The sequence below is a fragment of the Carettochelys insculpta genome, chromosome 2 (assembly GCF_033958435.1).
Source record: "Carettochelys insculpta isolate YL-2023 chromosome 2, ASM3395843v1, whole genome shotgun sequence".
Taxonomy (NCBI): Eukaryota; Metazoa; Chordata; order Testudines; family Carettochelyidae; genus Carettochelys; species Carettochelys insculpta.
This window is the reverse complement of record NC_134138.1, coordinates 257,884,410-257,906,521: the sequence shown is the minus strand read 5'-3', so window position 1 is coordinate 257,906,521 and position 22,112 is coordinate 257,884,410. Positions and strand designations below refer to the sequence as shown.

The following is a 22,112-nucleotide window of genomic DNA, read 5'->3' as shown; positions in this document are numbered from 1 at the left end:
GATTAGGGTCTCATTTTGCAGAAGGCCCACATCAGGGTGAATTTCATTGTGAGAGACGTAACAGCATAATAAGGCACAGACAATATACAAAGCGATTAAACTGCACGGCTGACTTTCAAACTAGGCTTATGGCTAAGGTTACAAATTGCTGAAAATGATAGGAAAATTCTGAACTGGAGGTTTGTTAATGAATTGATCCATTTTCATAGGTCCATGAGCAAATAAAATGCAAGATTTTTAAAAAACAAACTAGGAGATATGGCAAAGCAGCTGACATGCATTCTGGCATGCAGCTGAATTCATGCAATGTAAGCGTGTAAGAGTAGTAACACCAGAGGGCAAAGATCATCACATGTTCTTAATGATAAATAATTAAAACCTGATGAGACAAATTCTGCCCTTGGAATTTAGCTCAATGTGAGTTGAAAAAAACATGTGTGTGATCCAGCTCCTAGTGAAGCCAATCTCAAAATTATCCCTGAATTCAGTTCCTGTATATGAATCTGAATATAAATTAATATGAGTATTGCTGGGCACATGGTGGTGTGTATATTAATATGCATTTTACTAAGTGTAGTGTCTCTGTGTAAGAAATTAAACATGCATTCATAGCTCTGAAGCTGCATTGATAACAAAGTGGTGTAAAGAAATTAATAGCATTTAACATGCCTATTTCTGTTAAGTCAGATATCGTGCTGCTACTGATATTTAGCAACAAGGCAATTAACAGATGTGGAGTCTAGTCTGATAACTTCTTGTGTGTTATCCAAGTGTATTTTTAAACTCCTTGGAAGGTTAAATTCTAACAATACACTTCAGAGATAGAATAAAGGGCTTTTCTTGAATGTGCAATTCTAACTTCCATTTTCTTTCAGAAACTCTAATTTGGCAGCAACCCATTATTTATAATGCCAGTTTATGTGACACTAATTATATAAGTATTGCCACCGAAGTCAATTTGCATTTGAAAGCAATAGGACTACCGATATGAGTGTGACCTATGCGACAGGATTCCTAATCAGAATAGTGCCTGATCCCGTTCAAATAGCAAAACTCCCACTGATTTCAAAGGGAACATGATCCAACTGATGGTTTCTTTGGCTCAGTTTTGCTACCAATCTTTATTTCTTTTCCATTAAAAAAAATGAAAGTTGTGCTTTGATTTCCATTTGCATTTTCTCATAGACCATGATGTCTATGTTATCAATTGCATTACCTACTTATTATGAACCAAAATATATTTTGTAACCTGAAGACTGCACAAGCATTTATATATAAAACCCAATCTGTGCAAAAATACACAATATTTTTTCTGGATCTTCTTGCAGTTTAAGAAAATAAATGCAATAAAATATATCACTCTAGCAACATTATTCGATACTATCAATGTTATTTTATAATATACTGCTTAGGCAGCATTTATTTGTGAGGTTCATTGCTTGCGTTAAAAAGCATGAACTTATTCTAGGTTTAAAGCGATAAAAGCAAGCAAATGTAAAAACATAATGAAATCACCTCAAAATCTGCTTATGTTCTCACTCTTTATACTAACTCCCATCATAAAAATAATCCACAAAATTTCACTGAGATTACTCTATCAAATCCCATGTCTATCAAATCCTAAAAGATACTCCACCTGCTAGAGAAACTATCCATAATAATTGTCTGGGCTCTTATCTGATGAATACGCATTAAAGTGGTAGAAACAATTTAATTTAATCTACATTATTAGGAAAAGTTCCTGAAACAAGCTGTTGCAGAGAAATTTATGTAATATTCTAGTCAATATTCAGCATAGAGGAGCCGTCTCTTGGAACAGAATTGATGGAAACCTGTTTCCTATATTCAGTCAGGCCATAATATTATTAACTTCACAATATAATTTTTGTGTACAGATTGGGTAACTGCATGCATAACAATATATGGTGTAGTATGTTTGCCTACCTGTATTTGTGTGAACATACAAAACACACGTTGAAGATCCTCCCTTTCACCTCATGCCGTGAATCAGCATAATCTGTATCACAATGCACTGCAGTATACTAGAGTAAAAGGATACTGTTTGTACATAAGTCTATGTCTGACTGCACAGGTGGATAGGTGTACATTTATGTAAAACCACACCAAACCAGCACAAGCAATATCAATGTAATGCTGCAAATCACCAACAGAGAGATGACCTAGCGTCAGACTTGCTGAACCATCCTTCCCCCTGTAAGTATCTCACTATTGCTGCAGATACGCAAATTTGAAACTACATAACAGCCTAAGGCAATACAGAGACAGTGGGGCTGGGTGCTGGAAAAAGGAACGTCAGCTCCTTGACTTTCAATACGGTTGCTTGTCCTGGGCGCTGTTTCAAGCTCAGTACTGCGGAAAGATACTTAACACATTGCTCTCTTTTGTTATTATAAAGAGTAGGTTTGCAGCAAAAATGAATCCTTCCCGTAGCGTGTGTGAGTGACAGTGTGTCTTTTTACCTAGTCAGAAAATGTGAGTGAAGGAGCCTTCAAGAATGTGCTCTCTCTCTCTCTCGCTCTCTCTCTCGCGTTTTTCAAAATATGAATTATTTACTGAAAGGTCAATTACTATGATTTATTACCTACACAGGCTATGGTTACCAACCCTTGTGCTTTTTCCAGGAGTCTCCCAGGGAACACTTCAGCCAAACCAGGAGATTTGGGGCACTAACATTGGTGTTACAGTAGAGCTAATTTGGGCTCCCTGGCATGGCTTGGCTCCATGGTGCTCCCAGAAAGTCAGCACTGTCTCCCTGCAGCTCCTGGGTGGTGGTGGTGATGTTGGAGGTCTCTGTGCACTGCACCTACCCTAAGCAGTAATGACTGGTGAGGGGAGCTCCAGGAAGGACATCATCTAGGCTGTCAGTCCCCTCCACCTGAAGCCCTTCCTCCCCCTTGGCTGTGCCCCACCCCAGCTTGCCTCTTGCTCTGGAAGTGCCATGCCGGTGAGTGAGGGGGCAGTCCCACCCATTCCCCGGGAGCAGCACAGCCTGAAAGCAGTGTGAGCTGCTCTAACTTGTGCTGCTCCCAGACCGCACTGCCCCTCCACCCACCAGAAGCATGCTGCAGTGCTGACAATGCGTGCAGAGGGGTGCAGTGGAAGATGGGGGGGTGCATGTGACTCCTTGTGCAGCGTCCCCCAGACATCACCTCTGGCCCCAGGTGTTGACTGCACAAATCCCATTAGTTGGGAACTGTGGCCAACAGCAACTGCAAGGTTGGTGCCTGTGGGCAGAATGCACAGACACCCTGCTATTCACACCTAGGAGCTGCTGCCAAAGGGTAGGCTGGTCACTTTCAGGTGCCAGCTGAGATAAACAGTGACCCCTGCATTCTCCTATACTCCAACCCCCTACCCCAACCTAGAACCTGTACCCTGCACCCAAACGCCCTCCCAGAGCCTGCACCCCTTCCTCAACATCAACCTCCTGCCCCAGGCCAGACCCACATCACTCACCCAATCTCCCTCTCAGAGCCTGCATCCTTCACCCCTCCTCTACTTCAAAATCTCCCCCAGTCTTGTGAAAGTGAGTGAGGGTGAGGGAGAAGAGATGGAGTGAGCAGAGGGTGGGACCTGAGAGAAGGGGCTGAACAGAGTCTTTGGGATTGCACCATCTGACAATTTGCAACCCTAGTACAGGCCCTAAATCCCATTGATTTCAAAGAGGTTAGGGCATGCACTTACCTAAGTTGCTGAAGAAGCATTTTTGAAATAATACCAACGTGGTTTTCTGAATCAGAAAGACAATGCCTTGGCACTGCATAGCACTGGATAAAGCAGAGAAGAGGATCACCGCCTTGAAGACACTGCACAACCTCTGAGTCACTCATAAGCACTCCCAGGATCTTCTTGAATAAGTTTTCTCCGTGAGTAAGGATTTGTATGACTGGATTTTCATATGTCTACATGGCACATTAAGCCTACATCCACACTTACTGAGGAAGATCAGCTGCTCATGTTTGACTTTCTGGGGCGTCGTTTTGCAAATGCGCAAAATGGCCCATTGTCGGATCAACATCAACCCCGGAGCTCTTCGTGAGCCATGAGGATTAAGGAAGCTTGACAGGAGGAGCACTCCTGTCGACCTTCTGCCATGAAGGCAGCCACCAAAATCAATGGCTGAAGAAAAACTCAATTTTAGGTACGCAACAGAGGTACCTAAAAATCCATATCAGCCGTCGACTCTCCACATGAGTATAAACACAGACTAAGTCTGGGCTGAGACTCAGGTTAGACATCAATTTCCCCTCGTTGCCTCTCAGTTCATCCCCATACACAATTCAGACCGACTTAGCAAAGCAAGCACCCAGGTCCTCAGACTCTTTGAAGAGAGAGGGGCCTAGTCCTGTCACAGGGAAGTATGGGACATAGCTCAAGCCGCAGACCCAAATCAAAAGGTATGTGAACATGTTGGTGTAGCTGTGAGACATGAGCCCAGCAATTGCAAACCCAGGTGTATAATGCAGTGGGATCCTCAAGGACAGGCTTGGAAAAAATCTCTAGCTCACAATCCCACAGACCTAGGTTTACAATTCAGGTTAGCCACGTCAGACAAGAACACGTGGGGATGACAAAGAAAGAGGTTTTGGTTGAGGCTGTTTCAACAACAAAATAATGAAATTCATATGTTTGGAAGGTTACATAGGCTTTGTTTAATAAATGTGTTGTGGCAATAAAGGTTTCTTTGGAGCCTTTACAGTTAGTTACCCTTTGACTATTTTTTTTAGTCATTATTGCAAAAGACTAAGACAATTTCTATTGTGTCATATCACTCAAATTATCATACTACATATTCATGGGAATTTAAATAAATTAAGGAAAGAAGTTTACTGATGGTGTTTATTTTTCTTTTATTTTGGTGGCTTTTTTGTTCCTAAATAAAAACCACAAATACACAAGATAAACTAAGGCACCACATCTTCTTTGTTCTTTTTTTTTTTAAAAAGCCTTTTTAATTTTTTTCCAAATGAAAAATAACAGCAGATGTTCACTTTTAAATCTCTTAACCTGCAAAATCAGCATGCTTATTCTTTTCAAGTTCTGTTTAAAATTTTCTCTTGATTGCTGGAATTACCTGCCATGTTTTAGCTCATTGCAATTATTTATGACTAAGTATACACAAGTTATAATGGAAACTGCACTTCGCTACCATACAGCAACCTAGTGGTCTTTCAAGAAATGGAAACATACACACAGAGCGAATTGCAGGCAAAGAACAAATCCAGAGATTGTGAAGACTTCTAATTACACATAAATGTTGCACAAAATTAGATAAAACTTGATAGTTATTAAACTTTTTAAATTAATTATTTTATTTCAATGTGTTTTTTAAAAAGTCTAACAATTTCAGTCACCTATGTATACAAATTCCCCTTTTAGATCAAAAAGGGAAAACATATGCTCTACAAATATGCTTAGTTCTTACAAAAAGCCAGTTATTTGAAGAAGTGGTTCCTAGCAATATTGTCTCACTCAGATTCCCATAAACCTTCTACCATGATTTTGTTCTCAAAACCAGATGCAAAAACAAACACTTGTGATTGTGGGAGAAATTTAACTCTCACAATCAAGAGTTACACCAACATAACACACAAGCTGAGGATCTGGCCCTACCCATTGTTTTCCCATTAAAATAAAACAAAAACACTGATATAAGCACTACTAAAGACAAAAGCAAGTCTGTTTCACAAAGAAATATAATCGATCATTTGCTGACTTCATTTATGCTCTGTTTCTGTACTGTGAATACAGTACTGACACTGCAGAATGGAACATGGTTCAACTTCCGTAATGAATGGCCAGGGACACCAGGAAAAACACTCCCCGGGGGGGTGGGGGGAGGAATTATACAATTTGATAAATTCCAAAGGTAGCAAGTCAACTAATAAAGTTGAACATGGGTTTAGTGCTCAGAACTGAGTGTTATAAAATTTCAGAATTCTAAACTTGACCCTGATCCTGAATAGTAACAGAGAGGTAGCCTTGTCGGTCTGTATTCTAACAAAACAAGCAAGCAGTCAAGTAGCACTTTAAAGGCTAACAAAATAATTGATTAGGTAATGACCTTTTGTGGGGCAGACCCACTTTCTCAGACAAGTCTCTTAACCACTCTAGCTCAGTGTCCTCACTTGTGAATTTAAGCTTGTCTGTCTCTCTAACTGTGAGACTTAACAGGATAGTGTCTGCCTCAGTGCTTGGAATATTCAAAGCAAAGGTACCTAGTATGGCAACACTGATGATCATGATACATTTTTATTAACCCCAGCAGTAAGAGTCCTTTGTGGCTTGGATGAGTTAGAATTACACAGAGAAAGAGGATCATCAGGGAGGAAAACACCCCACATCTTCCAATTTTTACAAGGTATTCCCAAAGAGATCTCAGAAGGACCCTCTAGCATCACTGACTAGAACTGTATTTTTGAGGCTGATGCCATGGAATCAGAAAAATGACACATGGCTAACAAAATCTGCACAGTCTATAACTCATCTGCAAAAGCATGTTCTGTCAAAGCAATTATTAGCCTTATTACTCTTATAAGCCACACTTATAAGAGCAAAGAATCATGATTTCTATTTCACTTCTAACTAATCACAGAAGGTGAAGACCTTAACAAATGCATCTGGTTTTGAGAACAAATTGTCATCCATTGAGAGCGGGATACTCATGACAAGTTGCTGTCTGACTGCATTTCTTCCTCACTGTTTACAATTTGTCCCAGACATGCTCAGAGCTACAGATTCTCTATTCTCCTAGCAACTGATTACAGAGGAAAGGTATGCTTTTACTATACATTATTGGTAGGACAAAAGTTCACATAAGAAGTCTTGCTCTTGGCTTGTGCTAGAGGAATGGAAGTAGGCGTCATACCTGAATATTATGCATTCTTCATTTTGGCATGGGTTAGGGTTGATTCCTTTTGCTTTTTCAATAATCAAATAACAAAGCTCATGGGTTTCAGCTGAATGCACAGAAGGTATTTTGTGTGAATACCAGGGGCACTAAAATAAATCTTTGTGAAGTATAGCAGGTGCCTGTAAAATTGGACATTTAAAGTAATCTGGGTGACGATGAGCCAAATCTCATAATTTTTAAAATAATAGATTTTATAGATAAATATATCAAATGTTTTAGCATAAATACGTGCAGCAACACAACTCGATTAATACACTGTGTAACAGTTAGCTGCTTGGGGAAATCTTTTGGCCATCACGTCAGGTTACATTTTCTGCTTATAATATTCTTTTTAAACTATTAAAGATATAAACAGCAAGCAAGATCTGGCTGAACTGCAATGTATTTACTGTCTCTGCTGCTTAACAAATGGATAGAGACAATACAAACAGCTATGATTCCCTTCCCTTCCCCCCCCCCCGAAAAAAATTACTGTTTGTATAAATTTCAACATCTGCATAGAAGTGACTGACAAGCGGGAAGGAAAAAAGTGAGATATCAGCTACAGGAAAGTTTATTTTACATATAAACATCTCAGGAATATTATCTATTTTGTGGCAGGTGTGATGGGATGAATGTAATACAAAACACAAGCTAATGGTCTGCTCCTGTTCCCACTGAAGTGTGAATTCTGCCATAGAGGCAGCTGAAACCAAACCAACAGAAGAAGAGGCTTAAAACCAAACCTTTTCATCTTAATGTATTAAATGTTTTTGCTTAACTTCTGGTCTACGGTATTTGAGTTCATAATAAGAAAACCTGTTTAAATTAGCTATCAGACCTGGTAACCAAGTTAAAAAAAAACATGCAGCAAAGGCAGTTATTTCATATACTGTAAATATAATTTGAAAAACTACGGATTAGAAACAGTTCCTTCCATTTATTGCTCTATTTTTTCCAGTTATTTTCTTTGGATAGTTTTGCACTTTTGTTTTGGTGCTAATATATTTGGGACTGTTACATACATAAGTGTCTGTGTGTGATTTTTTATCTATATATAATATTCTTAAACATAATATTCTAAGAACCAATAATAACCCAATTTGAAGAAAGAACTGTTTGGACTCTGCTGTGTTTAAGAGCTATTTACTAACACATCCTGGCATTTATGATACCTATCAATTTAGCATGTCTAGACGTCTAGAGCCACTGGAAACCATATTTCTCTCTCTCTCTCTCTCTCTCACACACACACGGAGAGAGAGAGAGAGAGCGAGCACAGTAACAGAGAAAGCCATGCTAATCTATTTTCGGTTCTCTGTGCCTTAAATATTGAGTCTGTTCTGGTATGGCTATGATCTGAAGAAGTGGGTCTATCCCACAAAAGCTCATCACCTAACAAATTATTTTGTTAGTCTTCAAAGTGCTACTGGACTGGTTTTTTTTTTTTTGTTTGTTTATTTTTTTTGTTTTTACACAGAGCACAGTTCTACTGCCCTGTCTCATGCAGTAGAGCCTTACTATAAATTACAGTGAATGTATAAGTGAAAGCTTCAGGACTGCTTTGAGGGTGATATGTTATTAGCAAAGGCATCATAGCCATTGTTTGATGATAATTTCTGGCTCATATTTGCCATGGCATTTAACTTACTCCCTTACCCTGTCTGCCACCACCATTCGAAGAATCAACAGACCTTTTGCAGCTTCTAAGATGAGATAATTATGTAAAATTAATAGTGTAAATCTCTTTTTACAAGGATGGAGATACAAAGTCTGTCACATTCAACTTTTTTTCCTCAGACACCTTTGACTCTACATGCTGGTGTTTTATTAACAGTCAGAGAGGACTCCACTAATAATTTTAAACAAAGTTTCTCTTTTAGACAGCACAGATTATCTAAAGAGGGTGAAGTCACAGTTCTGCACATTTCAGACTGATATCTAGCCGTGAACCCTTCACTGAACCCCGTAAGAGGAAAGAACCAACAATCTCCATTATGATTGAGACTTTCCAACAATATTAGGAGGTGGCATATATCCAAAATTGGATACAGTTAAGACTCTATTGGGACCCAGTCCTCAGTTCAGAGGGAACACTTGTGTAAATAAGATTACTTAGGGTTGCAAGACTGATGCACTGATCTAAATATACAGACTTACTGTAACTGGGTATTATGATAGTACAACTAAATGATAATAGTAATAAAAGCTGGCAGTCACGAAAAAAAAACCACACCAAACAAACACTGATTTTCTTTAGCTTAAAAGAAATCATTACCTGCCCACACATGTCATTTTAGCCAATTTTTTAGATATTTCACCGCTGGTGTTTTAAATCTTCTGTATCAGCAAAGCAAGACAACAGGATTCAGTTTTAGCACATCTTCACATATACGGTTCAGGGAGAATGTGGAAAACCCTAATGCTTGTAAGGGAACTATGGTAATTTTCTGTGTGCAGTATCAGCAGCAATATCAGAATATAGGAATTGCCCGCCTGCCTCATATCTGTGGCTCTCTAGCTGAAGTAGTGTATTGCTGACCGTATCCGGAACACTAGAGTAGGGTGAAAAAAAATGCTTTCCTTCTCTCCTCACCCCACCCCTGCCCCTAGTTTGTGATTAGATTATGCCTTGAAGAACAAGGATTTATAGCTCCTACTTAAAAACAAAATTGTTTTTCTGCATGAATGGGTACTCTCCCTTTATCCTGATTCTGCATTCACTGAAGTCAGTGGCAAACTTTCCACTGATCTCAGCTGTGCAAGATCAAGCTCACTGTCCATATTTTTTTTTAATCCTATATGTATGAAGATCTTGAAGTCAGAAATATCCAGAAGCAGTGAGTTCCACAGGTTCTTTGTGTGTTGTACAAAAGTCATATCCTTTTGTCAGTTTCAAATATGTTGCCTTTCCATTTCAGTGTTTTAATATAAGTATCACCTGATTTACCTACCCTACCACCATTCATTAATTGCATACCTTTGCCATCACCCCTCTTATGTGTCCTCTCTCCAGATGGAAGACTTTCCACGACTCTTAATTCTTTATCTGCAGTGTTACTGTACATCTATTTCTGCAATATATTTTTGGGACAAGATGACCAGAGAAAACAACAACCAAAAACCAAAAATAACCAGTATTCAGCTGAGAGTGTACCTTTCATTTTACACACACCCACACAATACAGTGTATATATACACTGTAATACTTTCATTGATATTTTTGACTCCTGTTCCTTTCTGTTTCCCTTTCTCATCACTGCTGCACATTCAGCACTGGTTTTCATTGAGCTGCTTGTTCTCAGCTACCTCCAGTTCTTAGCCTTGAATGGCTGTGGTTAATTCAGAGCCCAGAAACTTATCTACATACTTCAAGCAAACATTAACTACTTTCTCTCACTGCATGTTAAAAAGAAAAAAAATACAGCTTTTCAAGAAGAGATATTAAAAAACCTTAACAATAAGGCAGCAGATCGCTTGTATACTAAAGGTAATACCTTTGATTACTTTACGAATGACCAGGGTTAGATGCTATTATGAGTTGATAAGCTGCTACCATGAGTTAACAAAGCACTCTTTTGTTACAGTTACAATTACAACATGCTTTTGCAAACTCTGCTAGGTTGTCTGAATTTTAAGCAATACAGCCAACAGGAGAAGGAAGATCAGATAGAGAAGAAATAAGCACTTTATTTACTAGTGGAGCTTATGTAATTTACAGGGAAATCAGACTGTGATACATTAAAAAAATGTCAAGTTTATCATGCACCCTTTTAGACCGATGTATCTGCTGATGCATATCAGCTTTATTGCCTGGATAAATAATAGTTTACAAAGAAAAAAGTGTAAACTGCCTGGAAGGATGTAGAGATAGTTGGCTATAAATGTAGGACTCAATTTAGGTTCATTACTACTCACAACACCTATAGCACAGAGGCCAGGAGGATTTCCAAATAGTTCAATTAGTGGACATTAGGTATTGTAATGTTTCCCTTTTTCTTTTACTCTCACACACAGACAAAGACAAGTAAAGCTAATAAAACTATTTGTACAGACCTTTAGTGGCTTTGATATTTCGTCAGGCAATTTCAAATGACCTTTAATTTTTAGTGCAGTGTTTCCTATGTATATCAGTAGAACTTCAAAAAGAGCTGTCATAAATGTTTTAAAAACTCCCTTAATCTCGCTTAACTAACTCGAGTTTGTGAGCCTGGGTGCTTAGAGCTATGTGGGAAAACTTACCTGTTCAACTCAAAAAGAAATGACAGCTGTTAAGTGACATACAGTCATTTTCCGCATTGTGATGTTGGCAGGTGTCTTTAAGAGATTTTGAATGGCCGCAATAGGAAGCAAAAAACCCTGAATTCATTTCTAATTGTTCAAAAATGAACATCTCTATTTACAAGGAACGCACAGATATGGTGTGGATACATTAGTGATTTACATGCTAGTGCTTTTTCTCCTTTACATAAATATTTTAGGGTTAATCAAAAATATTCTGCTATCGCTGGTGAGGCAAAATGCTTAATTTTATTGTCCTGCTCACCTACATGTTGTTGCTAGTAAGAGGCAATTTTGCTATAACTAAATCCTCCGCTATTTAGATATGGAAGTATGAATCCCATATTTTTATTCTAAAATGAAGTTCAGCCATTGTAGCTAATGCCCTTGATGCAATCACAAATTGCTGTCATTACACGGATCACTAGAAATTGGAGGTAATAGTTAAAAAAAAGGTTCCAAATTAGATGGCTAAAGGCTTAATCAATTTAATTTTATCACCAAATTCAGTCCCTTCCTCTCGAGCTGTCAGAGTATCAGATAAGCAGAGCACATCTTGAAGCACGACGTAATCCTGTCGTGGAGAAGGAGTTGTGTCCCTGAACATAGCCCAGCTGCAACATGCTCATTTATTACTTTGGTATTGCTGAGTGATGAAGAACCAAGCCGATTTCCTTGTTCCAACCTTAGCACAATCTTTCTGTTTAAGTTTTTTTTTTCCCTGAAATTTCCTTGCATCATAACCCTGCCTCTCTCACTCATCCACTGTACGTAGTGGGCTTATTTTGCCAATTTTTATTTCTCACCTCTCAATACCGATAGCAAGCTCAGCTCTCTCTTGCTGTCTTTCTTCTGCAACATTTCATTTTGTGCTTATATCTGATTCTCTCCAGTTTTCTATGAGTAAGTGGTTTTGGGGAAATTACACTCAAACATGAAATAAATTTAATTTTTGTCGTGTATCAGAAAACAATGAAATAATGAAGTAGTGGCACCTTGTGGCTTCAATTCCACATTAAGATTCCAAATGCTGATTTCCACCAAGATGAGGAGCACATATAAAAGTTTGGCCTTTTACCCCGTGATCAGCATGTTGCAACTCCATCTTATTTTAGTCCTAATTTAACTACAGTCATCCCAAAACAAACTTTCTTTTTAAAGTTCTTGCCCTTGCTTTCTTATTTCTGCACAGAATTAATTCAGGGCAATAAAGTGAATTTTGCCAGTAATCTACTACATTTCGTACTCTTGTGCATGTCAACGTGCAAGGTATGTTTCGTTGTTTTGCAAAGGGACACACAACCACTGAACACTAACATAGATTTCTCAGAATTATTAACCTTATTTCTCTAAAGTCAGCTCACACCATAGAAATAAATTAAAAAGTATGAAATGAATGCTGCTACAGACCTGCTATTTATAATGTCCTGAAACTTATCATACCGGTATTCTGGCAAATGCCTGTATTTTACAACTGCTCACTAAGCAAGTATGCTATTTATTTACCACTAAGACTTAAAATTGCTGAGTTTTTGAATGACAGTGTAACTGTTCTTACCTATAGAAGCTTATAAAAAAAATTATGAATACCAGAGTATTTTAGCCTTCCAATATACTTTATCCAAGTAGTCTATGTAAATAAGCTTGTAACGTGATATGCACTGCATGGACATTTGTTTACGCCTTAATACTAGGATCTTAACAAGCTCTGAAACTCATTCACTATAGAGATAATACAGGGACTATAGAGTAGTAACTGAACAATATCTTTGAACACTGAAAATCATACTGTACATGGTAGTTACACCCTCCAAAGCCTGATTTGCATACACAGAAACAATGCCTGTCCTTGTAGCGGCATGATAGTTTCACTATACTCATCTGAAATAAAGGGAGAAATTTAACTTGTGTGGAATGTAATCTGTTTTCCTGAGGTGTAAGTGCCTCTGAGGTAACTCCTCTAAAACATAGTGCCAGGATAAAGCAAAAAAAGTAGAAAAGGGTTATACTTCGATATACAGAAGCATTGCATTAAAATTCATATCTATTAGTGCAGGAGAATGAACAAAAACCTGGAACGTAAAATCAGAAAAACAGGAGGAATGGGATCAAATAGAGAGGATAGTTGCTCCTACTCCAAGTAGTACAACTTACTAACCTAGCATATAAACACATCACAGATGTAGCTTATAGCTAGTACAGAGAATTTATTTCTACAAATGATCTGTTTGTATGCTCCTTGAAGAGCATCCGTCTTTAGATAGATTTCATTTTCTCACACTCATTCCTGCTAAATTAAAGTTGAGCACTAAGGGGAGTGGGTCTGTGTGCATTTGTGTACACACACATACCCCAAGATATCTTTTAATATCCACACACAAATCTGTTGTAATTTCTTCAGTAACGCTTGCCAAAAGTGTACCCGCTGTAGACAGAAAACACACCAGAAATAGTTACATGTTAAAGTATTTTTGTATTATTCTGTTAAAAGGTTTTTCCTCTGTTGATTACAATACATTGTGTGCAGTATCTGCAAAAGAGTAGAAACCATATTTATTCATGTAAAAGACATGTTCTCTTAACGCTTTTCTTGTTGAGTGCTCAATGTAGCTGATTCATTAAACAACAGCTTCACATCAGAAATTAACTGATCTTAATAAAAAGTACAATCAGTATGGAAATTGGTGTGCCTTAAAAACAGATTCAACAGTTTCACTATTGGGTTTTCCTCAAGTTTTCAGCATATATTCATGTACTTATGAATTTTTGTAAGTGTGCACTAAAAATTTATGTGAAGAGAAATTAGAATTGTACCTATACAACCACTGTTCTTACAATTAACATAATAACCAGTTAAAAATATTCAGAAACTAGTCACATCTGTACATATTCCAGGGAACCAGAAATTAGCTCCGGAAAGTCATCAATCTACTACCGGACAAATGAATCAATTCCTTTCAGGATTTTTACCAAATTCCAATTGTGTGTTCATTTAGCAAATTTGCTGGCTTAAGAAAATGCCTAACTTTCCTGTTATTTCAACAAAACAGAGTTATAGGAAGTGACACCTTATTAAAGATCTTCCCTTTTGTCTGTTGTCTTAGAAACAAAACTAACAGGTGTAATTAGTCTTTGAATCTTTCTTTTATAGTTAAACGAATTATTGACTCACTTCTGTAGCCAAGTTTAGATCAGAGTCTGTTGCCAAATTTTAACTTCCTGACAAGAAGGTTTGCTAAAGCACATATAAGTTATTACAAAGTCAGTAGACTTTGGTTAAGGTAAAGACAGAGAGCCTTATGAATAAATAGAAGTAATCCACAGCGGTTTTGTTTGCATGGCAGGAGGAGAAGGGACTTTCCCCCTGCTTAGCACTTTAGATAATAGTTCTTTTGTGACATAGTATTATGCACAATTGTAGAAACCTTTTGGGTATCAGATGGTGGAAAATATTACAGATTTATCGAAATGAGTCAATGTTGTATGCCGGCTGCTGCTTTTCTATTTCAAGTATGCATTCACATAAGCATGTTTGTTTTACTTAATTTAGGGCACTTGTTGCTAAATTTTTGAACAACAAGATGGACTGCCTGGTAAACATATAATAATGACCATTAATTATGCAGAGTACTCCTTTTAACATTTATCTGGTTATTGCAAGTTGCCCCAGAACGCCTGTTTTGGTGCCTTTCTTGAAAGTTACCACAATTTGAATCCAGCATCTTTCACACGAGGCAATAATTAAAAGACACATGAATAATTAACATTTAGGGATTCCAAACTGTCTGGTTAACTTCCAGAATCTGAAGAAGAACTAAGGTGCTCAGAGGTTTTAAAAGAACAGCTTGAGTTGATGAGCTAGCTGACAAACTTCTCTTAGGCCTCTATACCAATGACAATTACAGACTAAGAGGAATTTACAGCTCTTGTATTCGCATCTTTACAGTCTAACAGATTGCAGTTGGGCATTTCTGACATTCTGCTTATTAAATCAATTTTATTTTATTTTAAAGTACTTACAATATCTCAACTTTAACCGTTCAGGCATAGCACCAGGAATATGGCAGTAGGATCTTATTCCCTTTATCTGAGAAAACATGACTGTCTTGGGAAAAGCTTTTATCTAAGACATACCCATATTCTGCAAGGACATTCCCGAGCTTAACACTTTTTTGGGATTAGAGTAATTATTACTCTAGCAAATCCATACCACAGGTTTGATTAGAGAAGTGGATCAGAATTAATGCATTTACTAACTTTATTTCAGCAAGCCCAGGCAAGTATTAACAACAAGGCAAAACAACAATTTGTAAACAGCAACCTGTCTGAAAACTGTTTTTCCTCCCTCCACTGATTTCCAGCTTGTTTCACTACCAACAAGATGGTGTACTCGCTATCCTCTTTTATATACTAAATTTGTGCTTCATATGACCTGTGCAAGTGAGACTTGCAAGGCAGCTCTTAATTGTCATAGGAGGAATATTCAGATAAATAAGAATTGATTCCATATTATTGGAAAGCCAGTGTCAGTGGTCTGAGCAACTCTGAAACTGGAGGTGATCTGCATTTGAACACTGTTAAAAGTCTTGCTTCCTTTTATTTCCTTTTTAATTCCTAGGACAGTGCAAAGTATTATTTCATTAGGAAACGTGATAACATTACCTCTGGTAGGGTCAAAGGAAGCACTAACCGCGGACTGTTGAGTTGTTCTGCAGTACCTGGACAATTAAACTGATTCGAGTACAAAGAAAGCAGGAAACAAAACACTTGCCTTGTCCTTTAACAAAATAACAAACCCTGTCCTTTTACAGGCATACAGCAATTGCAAGACTCTCTTTGTTACAGCCTGCATGAAACTGTGGGGTATTTCACAACCCCCAAGACCAGTGTTCTGTGTAGACAGCATCCTGAAGGCTACAAAAAGTGCATATATCCAATATAAATAGACAACAAAAGCAGCAGCAGCCCGAGAGTGAGTGAGCGAGAGAGACTAAGAAGAGAGAGACTGAAGGAAAAGAAAGGGCGAGGAAAGCAAACCTTACCTTTCCTCTTTGATCTCCTTCTCCTCCTCCTTTTGGACTTGCATTTTAGTTGACTACTTGGACCTCCAGAAGCTCTGTTGTTCCCCAGGACTGATGTCATAACTGTAGTTCAGTAAACAAGAATGTAGAGGGCTTTCCTTTCTTGTAAAATTTCACCTCTTGTTTGTGCTGCTTTATAGATCTGTGGGTAAGGTTCACTTTTTAGTACTGCATGGTTTTTAATTCTAATTATTCTCTGTCACTTGGTGTCAGCTGGGTTAAGTGTCTCTGATCTTCTGAGCTGACCTGCTTGAATGCTTGTAGTGAGAACTGTGGAAAGGTACAGACTAAAGCTGCAGAAGAGCCTGGTTGCTTTCACTCAGGCTGCCTTCCTTTATCAGGGCTGTAAATGCACTGCTTCTACTTTTTGCACCTCTGCTAGTTGTTTGGCACCAGCCACTTTGAAGCCAATCATGCAGGGAGCTTGTCTATTTGCTGCTGCAAAGTCTAATTAGATCCAATCACAACTGTCTCCTGGCTCTGACATCAGCACCACCAGCCCTCTCCATCCTCTGTCAGCTTGCAAACTCAGCTCCCGTTTGGGCTGACGGATATGCCTTGGACCTGATAGAAAGGAAGGGAGAACTGCACTGTAGGGAATAAAAACATTCTGCCAGTTTATCTGGGGAAAGCCTAAGGGGCAGCTTACAAGAAGGGATGCTACAAAAGGGATTGCATGGGTTTTATTTTATTTTTTTGCTGTAGACCATATGGACACAAAATATTATGCTTCCTGACACACAGATATGCTGTGACTTTCCCCTAATGAAACAGTTATTAACTAGTTCCTTTACTGAGCTGATTATTGCTTCAAGGGGAAGAATATAGGTTACTGTTGAAGAAACACAGTACCTCCAAATCTTATGCAAGGTTCCTATTTGTGAATTTAGTTTTTTAAAGGCACACTGCTTGCTAAATTCATAAATTCCCTTTTGCCCTTCATTGAGAATTTAGCGAAGTAGTGTGTGGGTTGGGGCTAACTGTGATTTCAAAACAGACATTATGCTGTCCATCTCTTCATTCAGGAAACTGGGCAATAAGATAACTAGTAAGGCGGAATTATATGGAGAAAGACAGCAACAGCATTCCATAGAAAACCTTGACCACAAAATATTACACTTTTATTAAGAAAATAAAAGGTTACACAGCAGGTGGTTCACACATTCTGATGAGAAGGAGCCTTTCTCATCGGGATCTTTCCCCTCTTAGTTATCATGTGATCAAAGATTGTGAATCTGGAACCCTAGATTGGGAACACAGAAGAAAATAATATTAAAAAAGTTGTGCAAAATAATTAATAACCTCAGTGTCTGTTCCGTTTGCAGTGAGTACAGTAAAACCCTGATTATTGGAACTCCTTTAATCTCAAACTCTCTCTTGTCTGCATTTAGCTGCACTCCAGGCTGTGCAGTATTTACCTGCTAGTCAGACATCAGTATATTCAAATGTTTTATACCCCTGAAATGTTTTCTTTAGATAGGGTTGTACTTACATATTTTTAAATATATGAAAAAAGACATAAAATAATTCTTTTTATTTAAACCATTAATAAATTCAAGTAATTTCTGCACAAAGGTCTTAATTTGACCCACATGTGCCTAGGCAATGGGACAAGTACATCTATTCAATCCTCCAACAACAGGTCTCGTATTCTGAATAAAACATATTAATTATCCACTGGCTGTGTAAGCCACATTGCACAAGATTCAAAATAGTCTATGCCCTGATGATCATACAACCTACAGCCCTGGTCCTCTGACAGAGTCTGTAAGTTTGGACCAGGATTGCCTGGAAGTAAAGAGAAAGGGTCATGTGGTGGTGCCAATATAGATCTTTTTTGCAAGATATTGTACAAGTCATGCAGAAAAAAACCCACACAGGTCTATCATCGTGTCAGGGCAGTGAATGGTTTGGCTGCTGGAGAGCTCAGCTAAACAAGCCCCTAAACAGCTGGATCTGGAGGCATATAGGAAATACATGGGAGTAACCAATAACTTTTTTGGTCCTTTTGTCTTTGAGTCTAGACCTTCTGTAATCTCCCTTCTAGTTACTCTAGTCATGCCAGCCCATGCTGTCCCATTCTATTACTGTGGTGTGAACAGGGGGAGCTGATAGCTTCTGTGGACCACCAGGCAAGGTTGGGAATGGGCATGAGGGGGCAGCTTGAAAGGAGTGGGGCCTCATGCAGAAGGAGAAGGGTCAGAGCGTCCAGCGCTCAGAGTTGTGCTGCCTCTCCCCTCAGGCCCTCAGAGTTGGGCTGCCCTCCCCGCTCAACCCTCAGAGTTGCACGGTGCATGCTGCACCATGCTCTAGAGGTGATTTAAAGGGCTCGGGCTTCTGGCTGCCACTGCAGCTGCAGTAGCAACAGAGGTACCAGGAGCCCCAGGCGCCTTTCAGTTGCCAGGATCTCTTCGCCTTTCCCTGCCATTGGCAGGCCTGGGGGTGAAGATACGTTCTATATCATGATACAATAATGTGCTGTACAAGGATGTGATTTCCAAAGTTCTCTAACATGCTGTACATTAATAGGCCCTGCTGGTACACACTGTTTGGAACACCACTAAGTTCAGGCACACTGGAAAACAAGATGTGCACAAGACTAGAGGCTGTTGTGGACCAATTAATACACAGAACATTGTGGAAATGACAGGCAAGTGGCGCTGGAAGGGTGGAGTTCTGAGCTGCATTCTCTGCCTTACCTCATCCACTCCCCTCATCACCCCAGCTTGAGGCCACAGCTGGAAGTGGCTGCATAGCCCAAGATGCAGGGCTGACAGGTCTTCCTGTGTGCTAGTGGACCTCCTGGTGGCTAGGACCCCAGGGCCGATATCTGGGATCAACAGCAGGATGATGGCTGGGAATCTGGTGTGGGGTACAAAATCTGGGGGCACTACCCATGCCTATGTCAGATCCCTGCATAGACAAACACAAAGGTAACCGTCATTAGAAGTCAATTGCTTTCCATATGTAAATACTCTACATGCACAATATTGTTTATGAGCTTTAAATGAAAAGCGCATTCTAATTAATATAAAAAGAGACCCCCTTGGACATTCATCTATTTCTCGGATTTAATTCAAAGGTGAATAATTCTTTTGAGGTTCTGAAGTGTTTTACAAAACTCTATTCTACTTCTAACTGAAGTGTTTACAGGCCATGAGAATGGTTGTCTTTGTGGTATTGCCAGTCCCTAGGGAGGGCATTCTACCAATCCACCCCACAAAAATATGACTGTTTGGACCTTTCTCAAAAAGCTGTCACTTGGAACTAACAATCTGTGAACTACTGCCCACTCCTGGGCCATGTTATCAAGAAAGTACCAGGAAGGCAGCCTGAGCAACATTTGAGCTCTGATGAAGACATAGTTCCCTCCCAGACAACTCTAAGACTGATTGTTGAACAAAGACAGCTCTGGTGGCCATAGATGGAAGTGAAGATTAACCAGTCAACCAGCTGCCTTTGCAATCATTATTCACAGAGTGTTGCACAATCTTCTGCAACTGACATGATTCCTTAAATGCAGGCACTTGTTCCTCATATCTTATCATGGATGGCCTCAGTGCCTCATCCAGCTAAGCCCAACTCTTTCTCCACATTTCTGTCTAACTGCTATGTGAAACCTATGAGTGAAATTGTGAGGTGACATGGACTGCATGGCTAGCACCATGATAATCACACACCACTCTCTCTCTCTCTCTCTCTCTCTCTCTCATTCTCGGTAGTAAATACAATCTGTCTCAATTGCAATCTCATGCATGTGAATGGTCAGTACAGTCTGCAGCCTTGGTGCAACCATTCCTGTTCCTGGACGTCCAAATAATGAAAATTACCAGTAAATGCCAGTTTCCTTTATCTAATACATAGATTTTGTCCTTTTTTCTCAGATGAGGGCCCAATTACAGTGATTTTTTTTTATCCTATAGGTTGAACTATTTCAGACTGCATTATCTGGAGCTACAGGTAAAGCTCTCCAGAAGCTGCAGCTTGTCCACCACACCTTAGCCTGTCTCCTAGTGGAAAAGGAAACCAACATGTCACAGAGGCATTGCAATCTGCACATGCTGAAAGAGATGGAATGATTTGCTTTGACATGCCAGTCCACATATATAATGCTCTTTCACAGTCATCTCCATGCTATCTGAAGAACAGCCATTCCTTTTCTGACTTATCTTCTTCATAGCTGGTTGCAGCCATTACAACACATGATTGATGGAACTTCTATTCAGATTCCTATAAGGCATTTCCTTAGTACCGGGAGTGACCCACCAACAATGACTGCAACAAACCAAAACCTCAGTACAGTCTTGATATGATGCAACTCTTCTCTTCTCTTCTCTTCTCAAAATAAAAGGACTGAAGAAAAGACCAAGGAGTTTATTCACTAGCAGGCAGCAATCAACAGCTAAACTATCTGTGGCCGCGTCTACACGTGCACGCTACTTCGAAGTAGTGGCGCCGACTTCGAAATAGCGCCTGTCACGGCTACACGTGTTGGGAGTCTATTTCGAAGTTGAAATCAACATTAGGCGGTGAGGCATCGAAGTTGCTAACCCCATGAGGGGGGTGCGAATAGCGCCCTACTTCGAAGTTGAACGTCGAAGTAGGGCACGTGTAGACAATCCGCGTCCTGCAACATTGAAATAGCGGGGTCCGCCATGGCGGCCATCAGCTGAGGGGTTGAGAGATGCTCTCTCTCCAGCCCCCGCGGGGCTCTATGGTCACCGTGTGCAGCAGCCCTTAGCCCAGGGCTTCTGGCTGCTGCTGCTGCAGCTGGGGATCCATGCTGCATGCACAGGGTCTGCAACCAGTTGTCGGCTCTGTGGATCTTGTGTTGTTTAGTGCAACTGTGTCTGGGAGGGGCCCTTTAAGGGAGCGGCTTGCTGTTGAGTCCGCCCTGTGACCCTGTCTGCAGCTGTTCCTAGCACCCTTATTTCGATGTGTGGTACTTTGGCGTGTAGACGTTCCCTCGCAGCGCCTATTTCGATGTCGTGCTGCCCAACGTCGACGTTCAACGTCGACGTTGCCAGCCCTGGAGGACGTGTAGATGTTATTCATCGAAATAGACTATTTCAATGTAGCGTGCACGTGTAGACGTAGCCTGTGAGAGAAAAGATATTAGTTGTATCCTCACAGAACTCAGTGTGCACCTGAACTGTGTGACAACGATGACTCACAACTGCTGGGGACAAGGTCTAAGTGAGCTGGAGCCTCTCTCCTGTCCCCCCGCCCCAGCATGTTTATAGCTTGTTTGGTCTCTGCCCTGGCAGCTGAGACAGCAGCAGGCTGCTTCTCACCTGGGCCTGGCTGCTGGGATAGGGAGTGAGTGAGTCAGATCAACCCCCTGGCATGCTTGGCTCCTCTCCACAGCAGCCAAGCCCAGTCAGGGAGTGGGTCACCCCTGTCTCACAGCCAGACTCTGTCACACAGAACTGATTCTGTTCCACTCCCGGCCTGGCTCCCAGGGAGACTGGAAAAAGGTGGTGGGGAAGAGGCACAGGGAGAGAGGGACACAGATTCTCTCCATGCCTGCCTTCAGCAGGCCAGTCATGGGGAGCACTTGACCATTCGTGCCTCCCCCACACTGCCTCTGCTGGTCAGAACTCCTGTGTTTAATTTTGTGATGATTTCTTCTGATTACGTGGAAATATTTGCAAGGAAAAAATCTGATTAAATCTACCAAAACCTTACAAAATTCTGCAATTACGTGCGTGTAAATTGAATAGTATGAACCTTTATAATTGTGGGTGGGGAAGGTCTTCCAAGGGCTGAGCAAGGGTACCATTTCAGGAGTGTGTGTGTGTGTGGACGGGGGGATGCAGTAGCTGTGCATACTGGGG

At 40.0% G+C, this 22,112-nt stretch overlaps 1 protein-coding gene across 1 annotated transcript in view; it reads right to left on the bottom strand.

Annotated features, from left to right (window-relative positions):
- Nucleotides 1-16,574, bottom strand: part of ADARB2 (adenosine deaminase RNA specific B2 (inactive)) — a 471,396-nt gene extending 454,822 nt beyond the window's left edge. The window contains exon 1 of the mRNA XM_074985018.1: nucleotides 16,237-16,574. Coding sequence (XP_074841119.1) covers nucleotides 16,237-16,336 — 100 coding nt within the window. The 5' untranslated portion in view covers nucleotides 16,337-16,574. The remainder of the gene's footprint in view (nucleotides 1-16,236) is intronic.
- Nucleotides 16,575-22,112: the final 5,538 nt, after the last annotated feature.